We start from the raw sequence: 26,463 nt of genomic DNA on the forward strand, positions 1-26,463 counted from the left end.
TAAAAATATATATTTCAAGTCAACAAACGATGGTATCCTTGAAGATAGGGATGGTTTCTCATTTTTATTTATTTAATTTTAATTTATTGAAATATAGTTGACGTAAAATATTATGTTAGTTTCAGGTGTAGTACATAGTGATCTGACATTTGCATACATTATGAAATGTTGACCACAGTAAGTCTAGTAATTGTCTGGCCCCATACAAAGTTATTGCAATAATATTGACCATATTCCTTATGCTGTATATTACATTCTCATGGCTTACTTATTTTATAACCCAAGATTTATACCTCTTAATCCCTTTCACCTATTTTACCCATCCCCCCAATACCAGCAAGCAATCACCCATTTGTATCTATGAGTCTGTTTTCATTTTGTTTTGTTTTTTAAATTTTTATTTATTTATTTTTTTGATGTGGACCATTTTTGAAAGTCTTTATTGAATTCGTTACAATGTTGCTTCTGTTTTATGTTTTTGGATTTTTTAAGGCATGTGGGATCTTAGCGTCCCAACCAGGGACTGTGTGTGTGTTCTTAGCTCCCTGACCAGGGATCGAACCCACACCCCCTGCATTGGAAAGCAGAGTCTTAACCACTGGACCACCAGGGAAGTCCCTGTTTTGTTATTCTAGATTCCACATATAAGTGAGATCATACGGTATTTGTCTTTTTCTGTCTGACTTAGCATAATAACCTCTAGATTCATCCATGTTGTCACAGATGGCAAGATTTCAATTTTTTCCCCCCCAAAGAAAAGACTTTTGGGAGTCTCCCTGCCTAATGGGAGACTTAGGTAGGTTTATTGGCTGAGGGGAAGTACCAACATAGAGGGTGTACCAGTGAGCTACTGCCACCAAATTGCTGCATCATAAACTGTCCTACAACTCATTCACTTCCATTCATTGTCACAGATGAGTGGGTTGGCTGAGGGTCAGCTGAGCTCTGCTGAGAGGAGCTGGGATGACTCAGCGTTGCCTCTCACGTCTCTCTTCTTCCTGGGACACGCTAATGCAGAAATGTGCTCTTCTTTTTTTTTTTAAAACAAAATTACTTATTTATTTATTTTTGGCTGCATTGGGTCTTCGTTGCTGTGTGCAGGCTTTCTCTAGTTGTGGCTCGCGGGCTCTAGAGCGCAGGCTCAGTAGTTGTGGCACATGTGGGCTTAGTTGCTCCGCAGCATGAGGGATCTTCCCAGACCAGGGCTCAAACCCATGTCCCTGCGTTGGCAGGTGGATTCTTAACCACTGCACCACCAGAGAAGCCCACTATAAGCATTTTGAACAGTAGTTAACTATAGTAAATATGCTTGTAATCTTATGTATCTGTTCTTTTATTTCTAGTAAATGGATTGAATTGAATGGTCATTTCTTAAAAACATAGACTGTGTCCTTTAAATAGCTACCGTTATATCTTATATATTGATATTTAGTATCTTATTTAATACCAATGTTAATTTCCAAACAAATGAGTATAGTAACATATAATTGATACATTTTATATTCTCTTTCTTCATTTCAGGTCAATGAATACATTTTTGATAATTTATCTAATAATTCTTATTTCTGAAGCCATCATCAGTACTATCTTGAAATATACATGGCAAGCTGAAGAAAAATGGGATGAACCTTGGTATAACCAAAAAACAGAACATCAAAGAAATAGTAGTAAGGTACTTCATGGTGTTCTTGACTCTGTTACAAAGAAAATTTTATTCTTTGGAAATTTTATTTCTTTTAATGCTTTGGTAGTGACTTCTGATAGGAGTGACCACTGTCATCCCTAAAACTATCACTATTGAAGGGTGACAAAAGGTTATTGCATGTGAAGAGTAGCCAGCATGTTTGTACTGGTATGCTTTTTACATTTTACAGCATAAGCAGTTATATTCCCTATGGCATGACTTGAATAATTAAAAGAGATCACAGACATTTAAGTCATCTGTATTGGCATTCCACTTCAGTAATACAAATTGAAATTTTTATTCTACTTACTGTATGTAAATAGAATTTTCACTTCTATCAGAATAATTCAAGGAGTCTTACTGTCAATATATTGGTGGTATGAAGTAAATACGAATTATGTCATAAAAAGTTTTAAACTGAGTAAATATGGACTACCAGGAGAAGTTAACGTGCAGTTTTGGTAAATTGTTCTCCAAATTTCACTTTAGATTAAAGTGCAAATATTGGAAGATAAGTTTGAATGTCAAGAGACCAAAAAGCAGATAATCACAGCAACATATTTTCAGTATCATTTACAATTAGGTATTTTATCTTTTACAGAACATATTTTAAAATGTGGAACTGCTATGCCATCGAAGTAGGCTATTCCTGTGTAATCTGTAATTGAGAGTTTTAATTTCTAGCAGTTCTAGCCTAGCAATTATTTTACATTTTTAAAATTACCGTCAGTTTTTAGTTATCTGTGATTTTGATGTGTAGAAATAGAATGGTAAGTATGCTACAGAGGTTCTAATTATAATTTTGTCATAAGTAATTTCAGTCACACCAGGCTTTTCTGGTAGCTTCTAAAAAGTAACAAATTAAGTAATTTGGTTCTAACCTTTCTTCTTTTAATTTGTTCAAGATTCTAATGAGCAATAAAATAACCAAAGGAAATCTGTTAAAAAGACAATTCAGTAAATGAATTTCATTTCATGAGACTTTTCTGCTTCAGAATATAGTTGATGGTCTGTTGAGATATGAAACTATCCGATAATTTCCTTCATATTTTTGTCTTATCAAGCAATCATTTTTTTCCCCTAGATTCTGAAATTTATTTCAGACTTCCTTGCTTTTTTGGTACTCTACAATTTCATCATTCCAATTTCATTATATGTGACAGTTGAAATGCAGAAATTTCTTGGATCATTTTTTATTGGCTGGGATCTTGATCTCTATCATGAAGAATCAGATCAGAAAGCTCAAGTCAATACTTCTGATCTGAATGAAGAACTTGGACAGGTAAAAATGATCCGTTTTTTTTCTAATTTGTTATTTTTATCAAAATAATAAGTGTACAAAGACTAATAAAACTAAATATTACAAGGCTTATACCAAAAAACAGCCACACTTTCTTTGCTCCACACCTAATTTCTTGTTTCCCATTTTGAAATCTTAAGCTGTTTTTTTCATTACTTAGCACTGTATTTCTATATAGTATTCTTTCTTGATTTTTAAATTTGAGACATTATTTACTATGGAATCTAAACATATAATACTACACTACTCCTTCCACACGCATACCCAGACATATACCAACTTTGCCTCCCCATGACACACCAGTATTGTTAAATCACAATTTGGGATTTAATTAATATTCATTTACATTATTAGGACTGTTGTGGTATTATTTACTAATTCCTTGTTCTCTTTGTAATACTATACTTACATTTTTATTTCTTATGTATTTTGGTTTTGCTGGAGTTAATTGCTCTGTTTTTTATTTGCTTAATTTTCATTTACCACAAACAAATCTCTGACAAGTATATGAACCATCTCTCCACGTATTCAAACACACCAGGTAATCTAGGATTTCCTTTCTCTTTCTTGTTATCTCGCTGACTTTCTGTTTTGAAGCCTTTTATTTTTCTGCTTCAATTTGGACTTCTTTCTGGGCCTGCTTCTCTGCTGTCACCGTGGGCTTGCTTTTCCATCACCCTAGAACTTCCTTTGTCTCCCACCCGTTTTGGATTTCCTGTCTTCTGGATCCCATGTCTTCCCACCTGTTGATTATTCTCTTATTTTGGTGGAACACATCTAATAACTTCTTGAAAAAGGATGCATAACAGGGAAATACTTTGAAACTTCTCACGTCTGAAAATATCTTTATTCCCTTCTTACACTTGATTAGTAATTTAGCTGGGTAGGGACTTCACTGGTGGTCCAGTGGTAAGGGATCTGCCTTGCAGTGCAGGGGACGCGGCTTTGATCCCTGGTCAGGGAACTAAGATCCCACATGCCGCAGGGCAACTAAGATCCCACGTGCAGCAACTACTGAGCTCGCACACTCCAACGAGGAGCCCGCGCACCGTAATGAAAGATCCCGCATGCTTCAACGAGGATCCCATGTGCTGCAGATAAGACCCAACACAGCCCCCCAAAAAATAAAATATTAATAAAATAAATAAATAATAAACAAATCTTAAAAAAATAATTTATCTGGGTAACACATGCCAGGTTGGAAATTATTTTTCCTCAAAATTTCAAAAGCATTTCTTCATTTATTTCTAGCTTCCAGTGTTTCTTTTTAGAAATCCAATGCCATTCTGATTCTCAGTTCTTTATGTGTGATCTGTTGTTTTATCTCTGGAAGTGTTTAGTGTTTTAGGATCTTCCCTTTATTCAATGAATCTGAAATTTTATGATATACCTTGGTGTGAGTCTTTTTTTTTTTCTTTCATTGGGCAATAAACTCTGTGAGCCCTTTTTGCCTGGAAACACAAGTCCTTCAGTTCTAGGAAATTTTCTTATATTATTTCTTTGGTAAAGTGTCTTTTTATGTTTTATGGGATTTTCTTTTGAAATTTATTATTTTGGATGTCAGATCATTTATCTTGACTCTCTGATTTCTTTGACTTTCAATTTTAATTTCTCTGTTTTTATAATCTTTTTGGGAGAATTCATGAACTTTATCTTTCCACCTATCTTTTTTTTTGCATTGTTTTTTATACTGCAGATTCTTATTAGTCATCAATTTTATACACATCAGTGTATACCTGTCAATCCCAATCGCCCAATTCAGCACACCACCATCCCCACCATCCCCCATGGCGGTTTTCCTCACTTGGTGTCCATATGTCTGTTCTCTACATCTGTGTCTCAACTTCTGCCCTGCAAACTGGTTCATCTGTACCATTTTTCTAGGTTCCACATACATGCATTAATAAACGATCTTTGTTTTTCTCTTTCTGACTTACTTCACTCTGTATGACACTCTCTAGATCCGTCCACGTCTCAACAAATGACTCAATTTCGTTCCTTCTTATGACTCAGTAATATTCCATTGTATATATGTACCACATCTTCTTTATTCATTCATCTGTCGATGGGCGTTTAGGTTGCTTCCATGACCTGGCTGTTGTAAATAGTGCTGCAGTGAACATTGGGGTGCATGTGTCTTTTTGAATTATGGTTTTCTCTGGGTATATGCCCAGTAGTGGGATTGCTGGATCATATGGTAAATCTATTTTTACTTTTTTAAGGAACCTCCATATTGTTCTCCATAGTGGCTGTATCAATTTACATTCCCACCAACAGTGCAAGAGGCTTCCCTTTTCTCCACACCCTCTCCAGCATTTGTTGTTTGTAGATTTTCTGATGATGCCCATTCTAACTGGTGTGAGGTGATGCCTCATTGAAGTTTTGATTTGCATTTCTCTAATAATTAGTGATGTTGAACAGCTTTTCATGTGCTTCTTGGCCATCTGCATGTCTTTGGAGAAATGTCTATTTAGGTCTTCTGCCCATTTTTGGATTGGGTTGTTTGTTTCTTTAACATTGAGCTGGATGAGCTGTTTATATATTTTGGGGATTAATCCTTTGTCTGTTGATTCGTTTGCAAATATTTTCTCCCATTCTGAGGGTTGTCTTTTCGTATTTATGGTTTCCTTTGCTGTGCAAAAGCTTTGAAGTTTCATTAGGTCCCATTTTTTTGTTTTTATTTCCATTACTCTAGGAGGTGGATCAAAAAAGATCTTGCTGTGATTTATGTGAAAGAGTGTTCTTCCTATGTCTTCCTCTAAGAGTTTTATAGTGTCGGGTCTTACATTTACGTCTCGAATCCATTTTGAGTTTATTTTTGTGTGTGGTGTTAGGAAGTGTTCTAATTTCATTCTTTTACATGTAGCTGTCCAGTTTTCCCAGCACCACTTACTGAAGAGACTGTCTTTTCTCCATCATATATCTTTGCCTCCTTTGTCATAGATTAGTTGACCATAGTTGCGTGGGTTTATCTCTGGGCTTTCTATCGTGTTCCATTGATCTGTATTTCTGTTTTTGTGCCAGTACCATATTGTCTTGATTACTGTAGTTTTGTAGTATAGTCTGAGGTCAGGGAGTCTGATTCCTCCAGCTCCGTTTTTTCCCCTCAAGACTGCTTTGGCTATTCGGGGTCTTTTGTGTCTCCATACAAATTTTAAGATGATTTGTTCTAGTTCCGTAAAAAGTGCCATTGGTAATTTGATAGGGATTGCATTGAATCTGTAGATTGCTTTGGGTAGTATAGTCATTTTCACTATTGATTCTTCCAGTCCAAGAACATGCTATATCTCTCCATCTGTTGGTATCATCTTTAATTTCTTTCATCAGTGTCTTATAGTTTTCTGTATACAGGTCTTTTGTCTCCCTAGGTAGGTTTATTCCTAGATATTTTATTCTTTTTGTTGCAGTGGTAAATGGGGGTGTTTCCATAATTTCTCTTTCAGATTTTTCATCATTAGTGTATACGAATGCAAGAGATTTCTGTGCATTAATTTGTATCCTGCAACTTTACCAAATTTATTGATGAGCTCTAGTATTTTTCTGGTAGCATTTTTAGGATTCTGTATTTATAGTATCATGTCATCTGCAGACAGTGACAGTTTTACTTCTTCTTTTCCAATTTGTATTCCTTTTATTTCTTTTTCTTCTCTGATTGCCATGGTTAGGACTTCCAAAACTATGTTGAATAATAGTGGTGAGAGTGGACATCCTTGTCTCGTTCTTGATCTTAGAGGAAATGCTTTCAGTTTTTCACCATTGAGAATGATGTTTGCTGTGGGTTTGTCATATATGGCCTTTATTATGTTGAGGTAGGTTCCCTCTATGCCCACTTTCGGGAGAGTTTTTATCATAAATGGGTGTTGAATTTTGTCAAAAGCTTTTTCTGCATCTACTGAGATGATCATGGTTTTTGTTCTTCAGTTTGTTAATATGGTGTATCCCATTGATTGATTTGCGTATATTGAAGAATGCTTGCATCCCTGGGATAAATCCCACGTGATCGTGGTGTATGATCCTTTTAATGTGTTGTTGGATTCTGTTTGCTGGTATTTTGTTAGGATTTTTGCATCTATATTTATCAGTGATATTGGTCTGTAATTTTCTTTTTTTGTGGTATCTTTGTCTGGTTTTCGTATCAGGGTGATGGTGGCCTCGTAGAATGAGTTTGGGAGTGCTCCTTCCTCTGCAGTTTTTTGGAAAAGTATGAGAAGGATGGATGTTAACTCTTCTCTAAACGTTTGATAGAATTCACCTGTGAAGCCGTCTGGTCCTGGACTTTGGTTTGTTGGAAGATTTTTTTTTTTTTTCGGTACGTGGGCCTCTCACTGTTGTGGCCTCTCCCGTTGCAGAGCACAGGCTCCAAACGCGCAGGCTCAGCGGCCATAGCTCACGGTCCCAGCCGCTCTGTGGCATGGGATCTTCCCGGACCGGGGCACGAACCCTTATCCCCGGCATCGGCAGGCGGACTCTCAACCCCTGTGCCATCAGGGAAGCCCATGTTGGAAGATTTTTAATCACAGTTTCAATTTCATTACTTGTGATTGGTCTGTGCATATTTTCTGTTTCTTCCTGGTTCAGTCTTGGAAGGTTATACCTTTCTAAGAATTTGTCCATTTCTTCCAGGTTGTCCATTTTATTGGCATAGAGTTGCTTGTAGTAGTCTCTTACGATGCTTTGTATTTCTGTGGTGTCTGTTGTAACTTCTCCTTTTTCATTTCTAATTTTATTGATTTGAGTCCTCTCCCTCTTTTTCTTGATGAGTCTGGCTAATGGTTTATCGATTTTGTTTATCTTCTAAAGAACCAGCTTTTAGTTTTATTGGATCTTTGCTATTGTTTTCTTTGTTTCTATTTCATTTATTTCTGCTCTGATTTTTATGATTTCTTTCCTTCTGCTAACTCTGGGTTTTGTTTGTTCTTTCTCTAGTTCCTTTGGGTGTAAGGTTAGATTGTTTACTTGAGATTTTTCTTGTTTCTTGAGGTTGGCTTTTATAGCTATAAACTTCCTTCTTAGAACTGCTTTTGCTGCATCCCATAGGTTTTGGATCGTCGTGTTTTCATTGTCATTTGTCTGTAGGTATTTTTTGATTTCCTCTTTGATTTCTTCAGTAATCTCTTGGTTATTTAGTAACGTATTGTTTAGCCTCAATGTGTTTGTGTTTTTTACGTTTTTTTCCCCTGTAATTCATTTCTAATCTCATAGTGTTGTGGTCAGAAAAGATGCTTGATATGATTTCAATTTTCTTAAATTTACTGAGGCTTGATTTGTGACCCAATATGTGATCTATCCTGGAGAATGTTCATGCGCACTTGAGAAGAAAGTGTAATCTGCTATTTTTGGATGGAATGTCCTATAAATATCAATTAATGCTATCTGGTCTTTTGTGTCATTTAAAGCTTCTGTTTCCTTATTTATTTTCATTTTGGATCATCTGCCCATTGGTGTAAGTGAGGTGTTAAAGTCCCCCACTATTATTGTGTTGCTGTCGATTTTCTCTTTTATAGCTGTTAGCAGTTGCCTTATGTATCGAGGTGCTCCTATGTTGGGTGCATATATATTTGTAATGTTATATCTTCTTCTTGGATCGATACCTTGATCATTATGTAGTGTCCTTCCTTGTCTCTTGTAACATTATTTTAAAGTCTATTTATCTGATATGAGTATTGATATACCAGCTTTCTTTTGGTTTCCATTTGCATGGAATATCTTTTTACATCCCCTCACTTTCAGTCTGTATGTGTCCCTAGGTCTGAAGTGCGTCTTTTGTAGACAGGCATATATACGGGTCTTGTTTTTGTATCCATTCAGCAAGCCTGTGTCTTTTGGTTGGAGCATTGAATCCATTCACGTTTAAGGTAATTATCGATATGTATGTTCCTCTGACCATTTTCTGAATTGTTTTGGGTTTGTTTTTGTAGGTCCTTTTCTTCTCTTTTGTTTCCCGCTTAGAGAAGTTCCTTTAGCATTTGTTGTAAAGCTGGTTTGGTGGTGCTGAATTGTCTTAGCTTTTGCTTATTTGTAAAGCTTTTGATTTCTCCATCGAATCTGAATGAGATCCTTGCTGGGTAGAGTAATCTTGGCTGTAGGTTCTTCCCTTTCATCACTTTAAGCAGATCATGCCACTCCCTTCTGGCTTATAGAGTTTCTGCTGAGAAATCAGCTGTTAACCTTATGGTAGTTCCCTTGTATGTTATTTGTCGTTTTTCCCTTGCTGCTTTTGATAATTTTTCTTTGTCTTTAATTTTTGCCAATTTGATTACTATGTGCCTCGGCGTGTTTCTCCTTGGGTTTATCCTGTGTGGGACTCACTGCGCTTCCTGGACTCGGGTGGCTATTTCCTTTCCCATGTTAGGGAAGTTTTTGACTATAATCTCTTCAGATATTTTCTCTGGTTCTTTCTCTCTCTCTTCTTCTGCGACCCTTATGATGCGAATGTTGTTGCGTTTAATGTTGTCCCAGAGGTCTCTTAGGCTGTCTTCATTTCTTTTCATTCTTTTTTCTTTAGTTCTGTTCCACAGCAGTGAATTCCACCATTCTGTCTTCCAGGTCACTTATCTGTTCTTCTGCCTCAGTTATTCTGCTATTGATTCCTTCTAGTGTAGTTTTCATTGTCATTTATTGTATTGTTCATCTCTGTTTGTTTGTTCTTTAATTCTTCTAGGTCTTTTTTAAACATTTCTTGCATCTTCTCGATCTTTGCCTCCATTCTTTTTCTAAGGTCCTGGATCATCTTCACTATCATTATTCTGAAATTTATTTTTGGAAGGTTGCCTATCTCCACTTCATTTAGTTGTTTTTCTGGGTTTTTATCTTGTTCCTTCATCTGGTACATAGCCCTCCGCCTTTTCATCTTGTCTTTCTGTGAATGTGGTTTTTTTACACAGGCTGCAGGATTGTAGTTCTTCTTGCTTCTGCCGTCTGCCCTCTGGTTCCACCTATCTTTTGATTTCTTTTATTTGTATTGTAATGTTTTTAATTTCTAATATCCTAGTATATCTGAATGGTCTTTTTTTTTTTTTTTTTTTTTTTTTGGCCACACAGCTTGCGGGATCTCAGTTCCCCTACTAGGGATCGAACCCATGTCCCCGCAGTGGAAACGCAGAGTCCTAACCACTGCACAGCCAGGGAATTCCCAGAATGGTCGTCTTTTAATTACATCTTATTCTTGTTTCTTGAATATAATCTGTTCTTTCACCTCTTTGAGGATATTAATGACAGTTTCTTTAAAGCCTTCTGCTAGTTGCATTTTCTCAGTTTTTTCCTAGTTCCTTTCTCAGTACATCAGTTCCGCTGTAATGTGACATATGCATTCCTAAAATCACTGTGCTATGCAAAATTACTTAGTAAAAACCACAGGGCTGGGCTTCCCTGGTGGTGCAGTGGTTGGGAGTCCGCCTGCCGATGTAGGGGACACGGGTTCATGCCCCAGTCCGGGAAGATCCCACATGCCGCAGAGTGGCTGGGCCCGTGAGCCATGGCCGCTGAGCCTGCGCATCCGTAAGCCTGTGCTCCGCAACGGGAGAAGGCCACAACGGTGAGAGGCCCGTGTACCGCAAAAAAAAAAAAAACAAAACACACAGGGCTTATGGGAAAATGGAATTGGGATACAACAAAAACTTTGTCAGTAACACATTTAAAATAAAAAAATAAGGGCCTCCCTGGTGGCGCAGTGGTTGGGGGGTCCGCCTGCCGATGCAGGGGCGCGGGTTCGTGCCCCGGTCCGGGAGGATCCCACATGCTGCAGAGTGGCTGGGCCCGTGAGCCATGGCCGCTGAGCCTGCGCGTCTGGAGCCTGTGTTCCGTAACGGGAGAGGCCACAGTGGTGAGAGAGGCCTGCTTACCGCAAAAAACAACAAAAAAGATAAGAACCTAATGACAACAGGACTTGCTAGATTATTAAGAAATACATAAATACTACAATAAATATGGCACTTTATCTTGAAAATGACCTGAAGTTTTCTTGTGAAAGTGGCCATCAGAAGTATTGCAATTTGTGTGTTATTGTGAAGTATTGGAAGGAAGGTTGTCTGAAAACAGAAGGAAAGTATGATACCAGATGTGAATGGTTATGGCTCATAACACACATGGTGACCTGAAGTAGCTGCTAGCTGTTTGAGGTTTGTATATTTCATGTATGCTGGATGCAGTTTTCTGTGTTCACCTAGTGTTTCTCACAGATGAAACTGTTCATAATCAAACGCAAAGTTCATATTATGCTCAAATTGTTCCCTTATATATCAGTCTCATTGTAATAAGTTCTTGTGTTTTCAAGACAGTGTTATCGTGGAACTGCCTGTCATTTGTTTTAGACTCTCTTTGCCTTTTCATGTAAGGGGATATCCTCAAATGAATGCTAATCTTTGGTTTTCTTTACAAGTCCAAAAGTTTTCCCTAGAAAAGCCTGGCAGCCCAGCTGTTTTTGGGGGTTATCCCCAAATATCAGTATTGACTTTTCCTCAGTTTACCCAGAGAGAATAACTGCAGTTCGTATTTCTCCTGCTTGTTCAGCAGAAATTATCAGTCAACTCTACAGATGAACATGAACCTAAAGATGCCACAGACTTCAAAGAGTATATAGATTTTAAATATTTTGTATTACCCTGTTTTGTTTCTGTGGCATCTTTAATTATTTGCTTGTGCTCAGATTATAAGTAAGACTTTTAACATGAGTATATCAATGTTAATAGGTAAACAACTTCAGGAGCCAGAGTACAAAGTTTTTTTGTTTAACATAATGCCCTGAACATAAAGGTTTGTTTTCTTTTGTTTTCTATTTCTAGGTCGAGTATGTGTTTACAGACAAAACTGGTACACTGACCGAAAACGAGATGCAGTTTCGGGAATGTTCAATTAATGGTATAAAATACCAAGAAATCAATGGTAGACTTGTATCTGAAGGACCAACACCAGACTCTTCAGATGGAAACTTATCTTATCTTAGTAGTTTATCCCATCTTAACAACTTATCCCATCTTGCAACCAGTTCCTCTTTTAGAACCAGTCCTGAAAATGAAACTGAACTAGTAAGCAATTTTTAAGTTAATAAATAGGAGTTTCATTTGAAATAGTAATTCTTTGTTAGTTGGTGGGTTGTAGGAGAAAAAGTTTAAGTGTTAGTGGGGCAAGGAATATACATTTGAAATGTTTAGCCTTTGATTCAGCACTGAAAATTTATAGTCATAAGCCAGTTTGTCACTTAATATGCATCTACTTTAGGGAGGGAGGCTCAAGAGGAAGGGGATATGGGGACATGTGTATACGTATGGCTGATTCTCTTTGTTGTGCAACAGAAAGTAACACAGTATTGTGAAGCAATTATACTCCAATAAAGATCTATTAAAAATAAATAAATAAATAAAATGTTCCACTAAAAAAATATATATAGGGCTTCCCTGGTTGGCGCAGTGGTTGAGAGTCCGCCTGCCGATGCAGGGGATGTGGGTTTGTGCCCTGGTCCGGGAAGCTCCCACATGCCGTGGAGCGGCTGGGTCCGTGAGCCATTGCCGCTGAGCCTGCGCGTCTGGAGCCTGTGCTCCGCAGTGGGAGAGGCCACAACAGTGAGAGGCCCACGTACCACAAAAAAAAAAAAATGTGTGTGTGTGTGTGTGTGTGTGTGTATGCATCTACTTTAGTTCTCTGGGTATTTAAACGGGACTAAGTTAAAGAAAGCCCTTTCTGCCTTGAAATAAAGAGGACTTTGTTAAGGAATAGAGCTTAATAGAGTTTTTGAGATCTCAGTTCTTCCACAAAAGAGTTTTCACCTTTACTTGCAATTTGTTTATGCCTCCTAAAAATATACTCAGATGTTGAAGGGTCATAAGCAAATGTGACATTTTACTCTTGGGATTCAGAAGCAACCAACTGTTATTTATGCAATTCAGAATTGTAGCACTCTGGTTCTACGTCTTAGTTTATCAAATTATGAGCTGTATGGGCATTTTTTAGAATTTTGTTCCTGGTTTCCTACATGTTCCTACATGTTTTTTGGTATTGGTATATTTTATTATGAATATTAATTATGTTTCTACAGATTAAAGAACATGATCTCTTCTTTAAAGCAGTCAGTCTCTGTCACACTGTGCAGATTAGCAGTGTTCAGACTGATGGAATTGGTGATGGTCCCTGGCAAACCAACCTTGCACCCTCCCAGTTGGAGTACTATGCATCTTCACCAGATGAAAAGGCTCTCGTGGAAGCTGCTGCAAGGTAGTTTAAGTTTAATTTTCAAATCTTCAGAAAAATACCTTTTAAATGAAAATGTGAAAATGCAAGAACATAATTTTAAATTCTCAGACAAAATTGAGAAACATAAAGGTATTTTATTTTATTTTTACACTTTTTTTACACATAAAGGTATTTTATTTATATGTATATTTACACATAAAAGTATTTTAAATGAGAATTTGAAATGTCATTAATTTTGTTGTCAGGCTTGCATTAAGTCATATTTTGAAGAGATCTCTTTAAAAGTCTGGTTACTGTGAAATATGAACAATATAATTTGTGAGAAATACTTGTGTATGTATTGTTTTGGATCTACTGTCATCCTTCAAGTTCTTAAAAATAATCCTATACTCAAAGGAAATAACTTTAAAATACATCTTAAACTTATATTTTAAATGATTTTATTCAAGTTAGTTATATTGTGAATTATAAAATATCATCCTTTAAATCTTATATTTCTTTCTCCTTTTATTCCCTAGATTTGGCATTGTGTTTATTGGCAATTCTGGAGAAACTATGGAAGTTAAAACACTTGGAAAACTGGAACGGTAATTTTTTTCTATATTGTAATTTTCTATATATTAAGTGTTTACTATAGAACAGGAATTGGTAAACTATGACCCAGAAACCAGATCTGGCCTACAGCCTGCAAACTAAATTACATTTTTTTTTTTTTTTTTTTTTTGCGGTATGCGGGCCTCTCACTGTTGTGGCCTCTCCCGTTGCGGAGCACAGGCTCCGGACACGCAGGCTCAGTGGCCATGGCTCAGGAGCCCAGCCGCTCCGCGGTATGTGGGATCTTCCTGGACAAGGGCACGAACCCGCATCCCCTGCATCGGCAGGCGGACTCTCAACCACTGCGCCACCAGGGAAGCCCCCTAAATTACATTTTTAAAGTGTTTTCCAAAGCAAAAAAATATGCAGCAGAGATCATATATGGTCTTCAAAGCCTAAAGTATTTACTGTCTGGCCCCTTACAGGAAAAGTTTACTGACACCTGCTCTAGAATGATGTCAGTATTACATTGTATCTCATCATGGTAGTAACAGTATAATACTCTGAAACTTTCATCTGTATTTTAGCTTAATGGTTCTTGAATTTACTTATGTGTTTATTTTTACACATTCTTAGGATAATGAGTTTTGTAAATTTCTACTCACTAAATAAAAACTTCCTTATCTTTCCTATGATTTTTATCTTTCAAACATTAAGGAACTGTTGTATTATTTCCAGTATTTCCTCTGTTTGATAAATTAGTCCATTCTTATCACATTCATATCTTTCGTGGTTTTATCATTTCTGATCATATCTCAGCTCCACTTGTGCTTTTCCAGACTATGCTTTTCTGAACTAAATAGTGCCCAGTCTTTGGCTACTTTTATCTGGGAGCCTGTCTAGCTCATTTTATCAACTTATAAACCATTCTACTCAGTGTTTTTCTTTGAGATGTGCCAAAACATTCCATATGTACATCATTGTATAAATTCATCTAGAAGACTTTTCAATCCACACCTGACCCATCCACACAAATTCTTTTACAGCTCCCTAGAGAGGCCTTTGTGTCCCCCAACTGCACACACATGCCCTGTCGTAGGTTCAGAATCACTGCTGTCATGAGCCTCTGTTACTAATGTGAGTGTTCGTATTTCTCAGGTGTGTTTAGGCAGAAAAAAGAGTTGAGAATCAGTCACCTTTTTTAGTGAGGAAAAACATGAAGCTGGGCAGATATGTATTCCATTCCTTGCTGTGCCATTCACATGCTTATTTGACTTAAGGTAAATGAGTGTATCTTTCTGAGTTTAATAGTCCTCACTTGTAAAATGAGATAAGACCTACCTCGTTTGGTTCTCATGGGTATTAAATGATATAAGGTATGTAAAGTACGTGGCATTTGGTAAGTACTTAATAAATGTCAGTTCCTTCTTTTTCTGTCCTGTGTTATTAATGACTCATAATCCATCATCTTGAAAAATGTAACTGAGATTAATTTCTTGTTCTAAATTAACCATTTTATCTTTTATAGGGATTCTTTCCAAATATTCACTTAATATTCAAAAAAGTACAGATTTTGTCTTTCTTATTTTTTCTTCCTTAGGTACAAACTGCTTCATATTCTGGAATTTAATTCAGATCGTAGAAGAATGAGTGTAATTGTTCAGGCACCTTCAGGTAACCAATTTAAATGTTCATGAATTTTTAGTTATGTAATACTAAGAACTTAATAACTCATTTTTCTTTTTAGGTGAGAAACTTTTATTTGTTAAAGGAGCCGAATCATCAGTTCTCCCGGAATGTATAGGTGGAGAAATAGAAAAAACAAGAATTCATGTAGATGAATTTGCTTTGGTAAGTGCAAATTTCTCTAATTTAAAAACTGCTAAAAAAAATATATATATATGAAAGATTTGGGGTTTCATTTTTGCATTAGTATTTTATCAAAAATTATAGAAATTCTGCAGTTCTGTTACATTATATGTTGGCTCCTCATTCGTTGGTTAAAATTTGACCTTTTTTAACCTGCTAAAATATGTCTTCTCTTTGCACCTAGTACAGCCAGAGTACTTATGGCTACAAGGACCACTCAGATTGCTATACTAAAAAGGGAGGGACTTCCCTGGCAGTCCAGTGGTTAAGACTCCGTGCTTCCATTGTAGGGGGCATGGGTTCCATCCCTGGTCGGGGGATTAAGATCCTGCATGCTGTGCAGCATGACCCCCCCACCAAAAAAAAAAAGAGACGTACAAAAATCCCAAGTATGTGTAGAAACTGGAACCCTGATAACATTGCTGATGGGAATATAAATGATATGGCCACTTCCAAAAATAGTTTTACAATTCCTCATAGAACATAGAGTAATATAGAGTTACTATATACTTGGTAATTTCACTCCTAGGTATACATCCAAGAGAATTGAAAACATACATCTACACAGAAACTTGTACTTAGCAGCTTTATTCCTAATAGCCAAAAAAATGGAAACACCCAAATGTCCATCAACTGATGTGTCATATCCATATATGATATGTGTCATATCCATATAACAAAATGTTATTTGGCCATTAAAAGGAATGAAATACTGATATATGCTACATCATGGATGAACTTTGAAAAGATTGCTAAGTGAAAGAAGCCAGTCACAGAAGGCCACATGTTCCATTTATATGAAATACCCAGAAAAGACAGATTCATAGAGCCAGAAAGCATATTAGTGGTTGCCAGGAGCTGGAGAAAGGGGGGAAAGGGAAGTGTCTGCTAATGAATATGGAATTCCTTTTGGGGGTGACACAAATGTTCTGGAATTAGATAGTAATAACAGTTGCACGACTTTGTGAGTACACTAAAGACCACTGAATTGTACTTTTTAAAGTGAATTATGGTACGTGAATTATGTCCCTCTTAATAAAAGAATAGGAAAATCTTACAAAAACAAAGTGCCACAATTCATGTGAAGAGGAAACTTATTAAGCAGCTCCGTCTCAGTCTTAGAGCCTCATGAGCTCTCATTTCTGCATTTCTATAAATGCTGCCCACCTGCCTCCTTTACTTACTTATGGTTTCTTTTCTCCCATTACTTTCTATTTGTTTATGGTCTAGTTCATCTACCATGCTGTAATATCCATAGGAACAAAGGCATTGTTCTACTTTTTTGCGGGGGGGGCCGGGGACTGCGGTGGGTCCTCGTTGCTGCCTGTGGGCTTTCTCTAGTTGTGGCGAGTGGGGGGCGCTACTCTTCATTGCGGTGCATGGGCTTCTCGTTGCAGTGGCTTCTCTTGTTGCGGAGCACCGGCTCTAGGCTTGCAGGCTTCAGTAGTTGCAACATGTGGTCTCAGTAGTTGCGGAGTGTGAGATCAGTAGTTGTGGTGCACAGGCTTAGTTGCTCCATGGCAAGCAACATCCTAGGAAGATGTGGGATCTTCCTGGATCAGGGATCGAACCCGTGTCCTCTGCATTGGCAGGCAGATTCTTAACCACTGCACCATCAGGGAAGTCCTATTCTACTTTTCTGTCATTTTAATCCAGAAAAATGCTGGCACGTAGTTGGCACTCAATAAATGTTTGTTGTGGAATTAATTAATTTAGTAACTCTCATAGTCTCTTAACTGTTATTTAAGAGAAGCAGGTGTTTATAGGTGTAGGTCATTTGTAAATCAAGGAATGACAACATTTAGAAATCTGCTAAGTAGTGTCATATAGTATTTTAAAACTTTTCCTTTCTGAGTCCTGCTATTAGAACATTTATTTTGGGTTTTTCTGAGGAAAATGTGTTGTAAGAAAAAGAACTTTTGTAAGCTTTCAGATTTAGATACCAACTTCCAAATATTAACACCATAAGAAAAGTTTACACCTGGTAGAATCAGATAATCAAATATATATTCCTAAGTTTTGTGAAATTCCAATTCACCAGTAAAGGTATAATGATACAATTTAAAATCATTCATTCAGTGGCTCTAGAAAGTATTGGTTGGTTGATAATGACCACTTTACAGGCTTCTTTATTTGAAATGTGAATTTGTCATATCATGAACCCTCAGGAAATTATAGTCCCCTTTGCTTAAAAAAAAGTTCTTTTAAAGTAGATAAAAGTGGGGACTTCCCTGCCAGTCCAGTGGTTAAGACTTCACCTTCCAATGCAGGTTCAATCCCTGCTCGGGAAGATCCCACATGCCTTGCGGCCAAAAAACCAAAAAAAACACATAAAACAGAAGGTGTATTGTAACAAATTCGATAAAGACTTTTAAAAAAATTGTCTAAAAAAAATAAATAGATAAAAGTGGAGTTGTAGTGGTTAAAACAGGAGAGAAGAACCTGGGGCTGCCTCTCTCTTGACAATCCTAAAGGTACCATTATAGAACTTTTTGGCTTTCCTGGTAAAACATATTTAAAATCACAGGTAGATCGTCTTTATGATCCTGTCTAGGCTCTAATGTTCTACAATTCAATGACCTTAATTTTTTTGAGCAACTGTTTAGGAACTCATCAAAAATTGCAAGAGCTATGATAATATGTGTCCCATAACTCAGATAACTAGGGTTTTGTGACAGTTTATTTATTTCCTATCACTAGATGATAGTACTTTTTAAATTATTTATAGTTGAATTTTGGTAATGGGGTCCTCAGTTTATTTCAGTAACTTCTTAATTCCCCATTAGTTATCTTTGTTCAATTTTTGTCTTTAATTTTCCTATTTTAGAAAGGGCTAAGAACTCTGTGTATGGCCTATAGAGAGTTTACACCTAAGGAGTATGAGGAAATAGATAGACATTTATTTGAAGCCAGGACTGCCTTGCAGCAACGGGAAGAGAAATTGGCAGATGTCTTCCAGTTCATAGAGAAAGACCTGATATTACTGGGAGCTACAGCAGTAGAAGACAAGTAAGTATCAGACAAATAGGCAATATCATTTTTCTCTCATAAGAATTTTTCTAGCCAAGTGTTTCTAATTTATGACAAATTCTATTTTTTAACATTTTATACTTAATATATTTAAAATGAAAATAGAGAATTAAAGCCTTAATTTTTCCCAGTCCATATATATAATTTTTGTTCTAGCCAGCTATCTGAAATAGTTGAAAGAATACAGCCATGTATAGTTTTGCCTGTAGTCTGGAGTTTTTAGACTATTCCTCAGTGTTCCATACAAAGATTTTAAGTTCCTGCTTAATTCTCCAGCCTCACCTCTTACCACTGCCCCCTTCCACTTTACATTTCAACAGTACCAAACTGTCTAGTTCTCTGAACGACAGCTATAGTTAAAAGTGTTCTATTTTGTGCCTTTTTTCGTTGGCAAGGCTGTGCTTTCTGCCTGGATCATTCTTCCCTTATCCATCTGTGAATACCTATTCATAAACCATAGTTCATATATCACCCCCACTCCAGGAAGACCTTTCCTAACCCCTAATAGTATTAAAAATTCTCTCGTTTGGAAAGCCTCCATGTTCTGTAGGTAGTTCTGTTGTAGTAGTTTTGTAGGCAGTATATTATTTGTTGAAGACTTTCTTCTCTGTTAGCCTGTGAATTCCTTGAGGTCTATTTATTCTTTGCCTTTGTTCCCAGCATCTCTCTCCATGTGTGTTTCACAGTTTCTTGAATTAAATTGAATTCTACAAATTAAGCCTATTGTTACGTTTTTCTCTACCCGCTAGATCTAAAGGTGCTTGCATTTTTTAAAATCTAGGGTTTCATTTACTTTTCAGTTGTCCTCATGAGATTTATGAGACTCCCTGAGGTTATATGTAGACCATTACTGTCCACAGTCTGAATTTTGAACTAATGAGGTAAGAGATTTTCTTGCCGAAAAAGGAGAAAATCTTCTAATTTGAAATTTAAGACTTCCTAAGAAAATGAGTTTATGAAGACTATATAGTTAGTTGGTTCTATAAAAATCAGCTTTGAAGATACACTCTTAAAATATGAAGTTGTAGATTTTACATTTAAGTTTACATAGTGCTCCAACATATCAATACCCTGTGAGCTTCAAAAAACCAAATACATTTACAGTAGTATTATCAGTAACCAAAATGAAGGGAAGGAAACTTTACAGTTGTGAGAATGCACAAATGTTCTCATTAAGGCAGTATTGACCCAAGCGATCATTTAGTATCTGTCACCTAAAATGCCTCACAACTCTGGAATTCCCATTGTGACAAACGTGTTAGCACACAGTTGTAGATTTTATATTAGCCAGGTGGTCACTAATTTGGTTATTCCTATTTTTTCCCTAATGGAAAAAAATTCAATTATATTACTATACTATAACATCCCCTAGGTTAAGGAGTTCGGAATTACCTTACTTTACTTTGTGGTTCATACTTTAAATACAGTCAAAAAAATGTTCTCTACTACTAATTTTGTTTCTTTTATTTTCAGACTACAAGATAAAGTTCGAGAAACTATTGAAGCATTGAGAATGGCTGGTATCAAAGTATGGGTACTTACTGGAGATAAACATGAAACAGCTGTTAGTGTGAGTTTGTCATGTGGACATTTTCACAGAACCATGAACATCCTTGAACTTATAAACCAGACGTCAGACAGTGAATGTGCTGAAAAGTTGAGGCAGCTTGCCAGAAGGTAAGAATATAATTATCTGTATCATGGAGTTCAGGGGCCAGCAAGCTATGGCCCATGGGCCCAAATATGGCCCACTGCCTTTTTTACAGCCCATGAGCTCAAAGTAATTTTTACATTTTTTAATGGATGAAAAAGAAGTCAAAGAAGAGTAATATTTCATGGTGTGAAAATTACATGAAATTAAAAGTTCGGTGTCTGTAAATAAAGTTTTATTGGAACAGAGCCACATTTGTTCATTTACACATCATCAGTGAAGGCTTTTGCACTATAACAGCACAGTTGAGTAATTGGGACAGAGACCTTATAAAGCACCTTTCTCATTTCTCACTGCTGCTTGATATATACTACAAATCACAGCGACACAATTATAACTTGTTAATGTTTTCCGTGCCACACATTTTGCCATATGACATTTTAGTATATTTTTATTATCTGTATTTAACCATCATGTCCAAACATGAAAAGAAAAACGGAATTTAAATATCACACTCTTAAAGCATAGTGGAGTGTTGATTATTATCAAATTAGGTGGCAAAGAATTGTGTTTATTATTCAGTGATAATATGCTTTAATATACTGCCTGTTTGAAAAGACATAATCAAAAATGAAATACAAAATCTCATTACAGATGGTTCTTTTGCAATAAAATGTAAAATTTCATTACAGATCAGCATTAACACATGGACATGTGCAATTGATTTTGATGATAGGAAACATGAACTTTGAACCCCAATTAATCAAAATTAATTGGAGTTCTTCCCCCTGCAAAATAAAAAGGTTTCTGTTCTCCTCATTAGTAGACTTCTATTACTTTAAAAATTGTACTTAATTTTTTTTTTTTTCACGAAAAGGAAAGATTTATTACTTGCAGCAAGTAAGGAGAACACTGGGGATCTTTCCTAAAATAGTGTCTCCCCCAAACAGCAAACTTGGGGAAGTTTTAAGTTAAGGGTACATGCATATTCATGAAAGGGCTTGAGCAGAGGAGAATTCAGCATAGAATTGGGGCCACGATTGATAGAGTCCAAGCTTTAGTTGATTGAAGTCATGTGGGTCAACATCATCATTCCATCCTCCACCTGGGTGCGGGCCTTAGTTCCCGCAGAACTCAAAAGACTGGCCTCAGGACTTAATGAAGCTCGGGTTCTTGATGTCTCATCACAGAAAGAATTCAGTGAAAGACAAAGTGATAGATAAAAAGTGGATTTATTTAGGGAGAAACACTCCACAGACAGTGTGGACCCTCTCAGAAGGCGAGAGAGTCCCTTAATTATTACATTTTTTACTTAAAATTTTTTTTGTCAAAATTTGTTTCCTCTTTTGTAGCATAAGTACCTACATAATATCCTCAATTTAGCCTCATGGCCCACAAAACTTAAAATCAAAATGTTTACTTCTAACGCTTTACAGAAAACATTTGCCAACCACTGATGAGGTTCACATGACCAAACAGGGAAATTAATCTGCATTTTACTGTTCAAAGATAATTTCATAGGTATTTATTTTCTTAATGCGTTCTCTTTTTCTCTAAATCTGCTTTTTTCGGTAAATCAACTTTATTTAGGAGCCCCCATTTAACACAGTCAGTTGTTTTTACAATAAATTAGGAGTGCTTCAGTGTAAGCATCAGGGTTGCTTGTATGTAGCCATCTAAGATATTCTACAGGTACCTGTCTTTGCAGTCTTGTAATATTAATGCAGAAAAACAAATGCGAAAAGACAATGCCACAGTTGTCAATGTACATTCAGTGCTTGATTTACATTTGTTATGCAGAGATTGATGTGATACTAAACTCTGGATTTCATCAGAGAAAAACTTACTTAAGAAATGTTTTAAAGAGACAGTACAGCTCTCAGAAGGGTCTTTGCTTGAGCTCAAAAAGGTGATTAATTTAGGTAATTATACTACAGTTTTGGAGCAGTGCCAACACTATTGTGATTGCTTAAACATTTAAGTATCATAATGTCAAGAACTCCCTAAAACATACAGACTATTTGCTCAGAATCATTTACTTCTTAAATATTACTCCTGATTTTAAAAATACTAAATGTTCATTTAAAAAATACTGAAAATGGTAAAGAAGATATGGTTAATAATATAATACAGCCATCTAAAGATAATTATTACTTGTATTTTAGAATTTTTTTAAGTCTTCTATATATGTGCTTTTAGTGAGTCTGTTAAGATCATGGGTATTGTTCATTTCCCTTTTTGTACAAAAGCTGTATTATAAAGTGAAGGTTATACCTTAAAATGAATTTTAGGCTTGCTGTGTGAAACTTATGTTTTAGAGATACCATCTTTTTGGTGGAGTACGTTTTCTTTTCTTTTTTTCCTTTGGCCATGCCATGAGGCTTGTGGGATGTTAGCTCCCCGACCAGAGATTGAACCTGGGCCCTCAGCAGTGGGAGCACAGACTCTTAACCACTGGACTGCCAGGGAGTTCCTGGAGTGCATTTTCTGAGTTAACCGTGTAAGTCAATAGGATTTTGATTTACAGACTTTCAGGAAGTATCTATTCTAAAAATTTTGGGTATAGCAAAAGAATTCCATACCTTTGAAAGCTTTAGTGTATATATCCAGTCCTTCACAAACATATAATGATTGTCTCTTATCTGGGCATTTGGAACAGAGTCACATAAGGTGTATTTATTCCCAGAATACTTACAATGTGTAGGAAAAACAGAAATAAATATATTGTCATAGACCTATCACAACTGAATTGTAACTGAGGCAAGAACAGAGAGCTGTGGGTAGACAGAAGAGGGAAGCTTAGCCTGAGCTTAGCGTAGGCTAAGTTCTTGCTCTACATTAGAACTCACGACTGTGTTGTTTCCAGCGATGAAATGTAAACTGGTCAGAGAGTAACACCAAGAAGCAAAGCGGGCAATGTATGCAAATTCCCAGAGCTGAGAGATTCATTCAGGGAATTGATAGTAGTTAAATATGGCCAGAGAATGGAATAGATGGGAGATGATGTGGGAAGTATTGAGACATGAGACTACAGAAATAAGCAGATGCTACCTTACTGTGTACCAGAACTGTGAGCTGGTTTTCCGTACTGCATAAATGTCACCCCATGGATTGTGAGATAGTATGCTGATTTATGACACCTGTCCAGAGGAAAACCTAAGTTAGTATGCTGTGGGAAGGTTGCCAAGGAAAACTGATCTGATCTATCCTACTCTTGGCTGCTACTTCTTCTTATGAGGCCATGTGCTCAGGCAGTGCTCACGCTGAATGTATTGGAGGCAGCAGAGGCTGCTAAATAAGTTCAGCCAACAGGGAGGAAGAATAGTTTAGGTGCTGATTTTGGATATTGGAGAATTATTAAAAGAAATATACATTTTTTAAATTTTATGTTGTGAATGTTGTTTACCACTTATTAGTTGTAGTGCAACACAGTAGTTGTTAGGCATACTGTGAAAGACATAATTTTAACTTACAGAAAAGAATTAAGTATTATAAGACAAAAAATTACAGTATTTATTTAGTTTTTATAGCTTGTTGCTCATTTAATAGTCTTCTCACTTGTCATTTAAAATTTGAGGGTACAACCACTATGGAAAACAGTATGGAAAAAATTTTAAATAGAACTACCATATGATCCAGCAATTCCACTCCTGGGTATTTATCCAAAGGAAATGAAATCACTATCTCAGAGATATCCACACTCCCATGTTCATTGCAGCATTATTCACAGTAGCCAAGAATGGAAAGAACCTAAATGTCCATTGTTGTGTGTATGGATAAAGAAAATGTGATGTGTGTGTGTGTATACACACACACAAAGGAATATTATTCAACCATAAAAAAGAAGGAAATCTTGCTTTTTGTGATAACATGGATGGACTTTGAGGCTTTATGCTGAGTAAAGTAAGTCAGAGAGAAACAAATACTTATATGTGGAATTTTAAAAAGCTAGTGATAGAAGGGTGGTTGCCAAGAGCTGGGGTGTGGGGGAAATGGGGAGATGATAGTCACAGGGTACAAACTTATATATAAGTTTATATATAAGATGAATAAGTTCTGGGGATCTAATGTACAGCATGGTGACTGTAATTAACAGTACTATATTATATATTTGAAAGTTGTAAAGAAAGTAGATCTTAAATGTTATCACCACACACAAAAAAATATGTGAAAGGATGGAGGTATTAACTAACCTTGTTGTGGTAGTCATTTTTGCAGTATATATGTGTATCAAACCATCATGTTGCACACCTTAAACTTATATATGTTATATGTTAATAATATCTCAATAAAGCTGAAAAAAAATTGAAAATGTATGGATGTTTCTCAGTAGCAGTCTTGCTATACTGTGAACCCAGTGGTGAACTGTAGTATTTTCCTTTTGGTGGATTTAGTGCAATGCTACTTTGAGTGCTGGCCTTTAGCAGCATAAGAAGCTTGCTCCAGAATGTAAATCTGTATATACATATACTGCTTCTTTCAGCGAGAAACTCTTATTACCAAAGGAGGAGCGGGGTAAAGCAGTTGAACAAAATAGTGTGCTCAGGGCTTCCCTGGTGGCGCAGTGGTTGAGAGTCCGCCTGCCGATGCAGGGGACACGGGTTCGTGCCCCGGTCCGGGAAGATCCCACATGCCGCGGAGCGGCTGGGCCCGTGAGCCATGGCCGCTGAGCCTGTGCGTCCGGAGCCTGTGCACCGCAACGGGAGAGGCCACGACAGTGAGAGGCCCGTGTACAGCAAAAAAAAAAAAAAAAAAAAAAATAGTGTGCTCAGTAATACAGTTGATTTACTTACTGATGCAAGCTTCTTATCTTTCTTTTTGTTTTTCTTCCTCTTACCTCTTTCTTGTCACAAGTAGTTTGCCCAGTTGCCAGTAATTAGGTCATGCTTTGGAGTAGTCCTCGGTATAGTGTATGCCCACAAGAGGGGTGTTATCCATGTTCCACCGTCATAATACCTGGCATTACAGTCCATTGTAGGGTTAAATATCAAGAGACAGTTATGATTCCTTCATTCCTTTCCTTCCTATGGTGAATCTAGCTTGTAAATTTTCCCGAACATTCTTGATGTCATTTAATTTTTTAAAATTAGAATTTGCTAAATGTGTAACTAGTAACTTTTTTTATTTTTGTAAGACTTTCCATAGTCACAGTTTGGGAGAATATCCTCAGATTATGTATTACAGTTCACATTTTAGAAAATATGGTTACTGCATGTATATACCAATTCATTGTAAAAATGAACATCGTCTGTTTTACTCATCATATCAGTCACTCTCAGTTCTGCTTAATCTTAACTTTCAAGTGATAGAACTCAGTTTGTTCCCTGACATGCCAGTTTTGTAACAGTGAAGTCTGAGTAAATGATCCATCTTTCAGTAAGAAGCTTTTGTTTACTAGATGAGTCTGAATAATATGGCTTTAAAGTATCTTACAGAGAATATAATTATTTTCTTTTTTAGAATTACAGAGGACCATGTGATTCAGCATGGTCTGGTGGTGGATGGGACCAGTCTGTCTCTTGCACTCAGGGAACATGAAAAACTATTTATGGAAGTTTGTAAAAATTGTTCAGCTGTAATGTGCTGTCGTATGGCACCACTGCAGAAAGCAAAGGTATGTTTATGTCATAACAAGTCCCATAAATATATTTAGATTTAAAAGTATTCTTCGGACTTCCCTGGTGGCGCAGTGGTTAAGAATCCGCCTGCCAATGCAGGGAACACGGGTTCGAGCCCTGGTCCAGGAAGATCCCACATGCCGTGGAGCAACTAAGCCCGTGCACCACAACTACTGAGCCTGTACTCTAGAGCCCGCAAGCCACAACTACTGAGCCCATGTGCCACAACTAATGAAGCCCGCATGCTTAGAGCCCATGCTCCGCAACAAGAGAAGCCACCGCAATGAGAAGCCCGCGCACCACGAGGAAGAGTAGCCCCCACTCGCCGCAACTAGAGAAAGCCTGCATGCAACAAAGACCCAAAGCAGCCAAAAGTAAAATTAATTTAAAAAAAAAAAGTATTCTTTAACGTCAATGCCTCATATAGTTCCATTTGGTGGTATGCAGTGTATGTATCTTACTAGGGGTCAGTCACTTCTCATAATATGAATTTTAACCACGTACATTAGGCCTTTGGAAATTTCACAGTGAATATTGAAGTTTCAACTATTCATAATGACCTAGAAATAGATCATTGTGACCTAGAAATGAC

The 26,463-nt window shown here is 36.8% G+C and overlaps 1 protein-coding gene across 10 annotated transcripts in view; it reads left to right on the forward strand.

Annotated features, from left to right (window-relative positions):
- ATP11B (ATPase phospholipid transporting 11B (putative)) overlaps positions 1 to 26,463 on the forward strand; it is a 139,408-nt gene that overhangs the window by 51,367 nt on the left and 61,578 nt on the right. For all 10 annotated transcript variants that reach the window (XR_004526324.2, XM_019946081.3, XM_019946080.3 and 7 more), the window contains 10 exons: positions 1,522 to 1,672; positions 2,769 to 2,966; positions 11,765 to 12,007; positions 13,015 to 13,190; positions 13,688 to 13,756; positions 15,304 to 15,377; positions 15,451 to 15,554; positions 18,400 to 18,581; positions 20,076 to 20,279; positions 25,714 to 25,867. Coding sequence is in view for 9 of the 10 variants with exons in the window: in XM_019946081.3 (XP_019801640.1) it covers positions 1,522 to 1,672; positions 2,769 to 2,966; positions 11,765 to 12,007; positions 13,015 to 13,190; positions 13,688 to 13,756; positions 15,304 to 15,377; positions 15,451 to 15,554; positions 18,400 to 18,581; positions 20,076 to 20,279; positions 25,714 to 25,867 (1,555 nt within the window). In the remaining variant the exon portion in view is untranslated. The remainder of the gene's footprint in view (positions 1 to 1,521; positions 1,673 to 2,768; positions 2,967 to 11,764; positions 12,008 to 13,014; positions 13,191 to 13,687; positions 13,757 to 15,303; positions 15,378 to 15,450; positions 15,555 to 18,399; positions 18,582 to 20,075; positions 20,280 to 25,713; positions 25,868 to 26,463) is intronic.

Source organism: Tursiops truncatus, chromosome 4, assembly GCF_011762595.2.
Source record: "Tursiops truncatus isolate mTurTru1 chromosome 4, mTurTru1.mat.Y, whole genome shotgun sequence".
In the NCBI taxonomy this organism is placed as follows: domain Eukaryota; kingdom Metazoa; phylum Chordata; class Mammalia; order Artiodactyla; family Delphinidae; genus Tursiops; species Tursiops truncatus.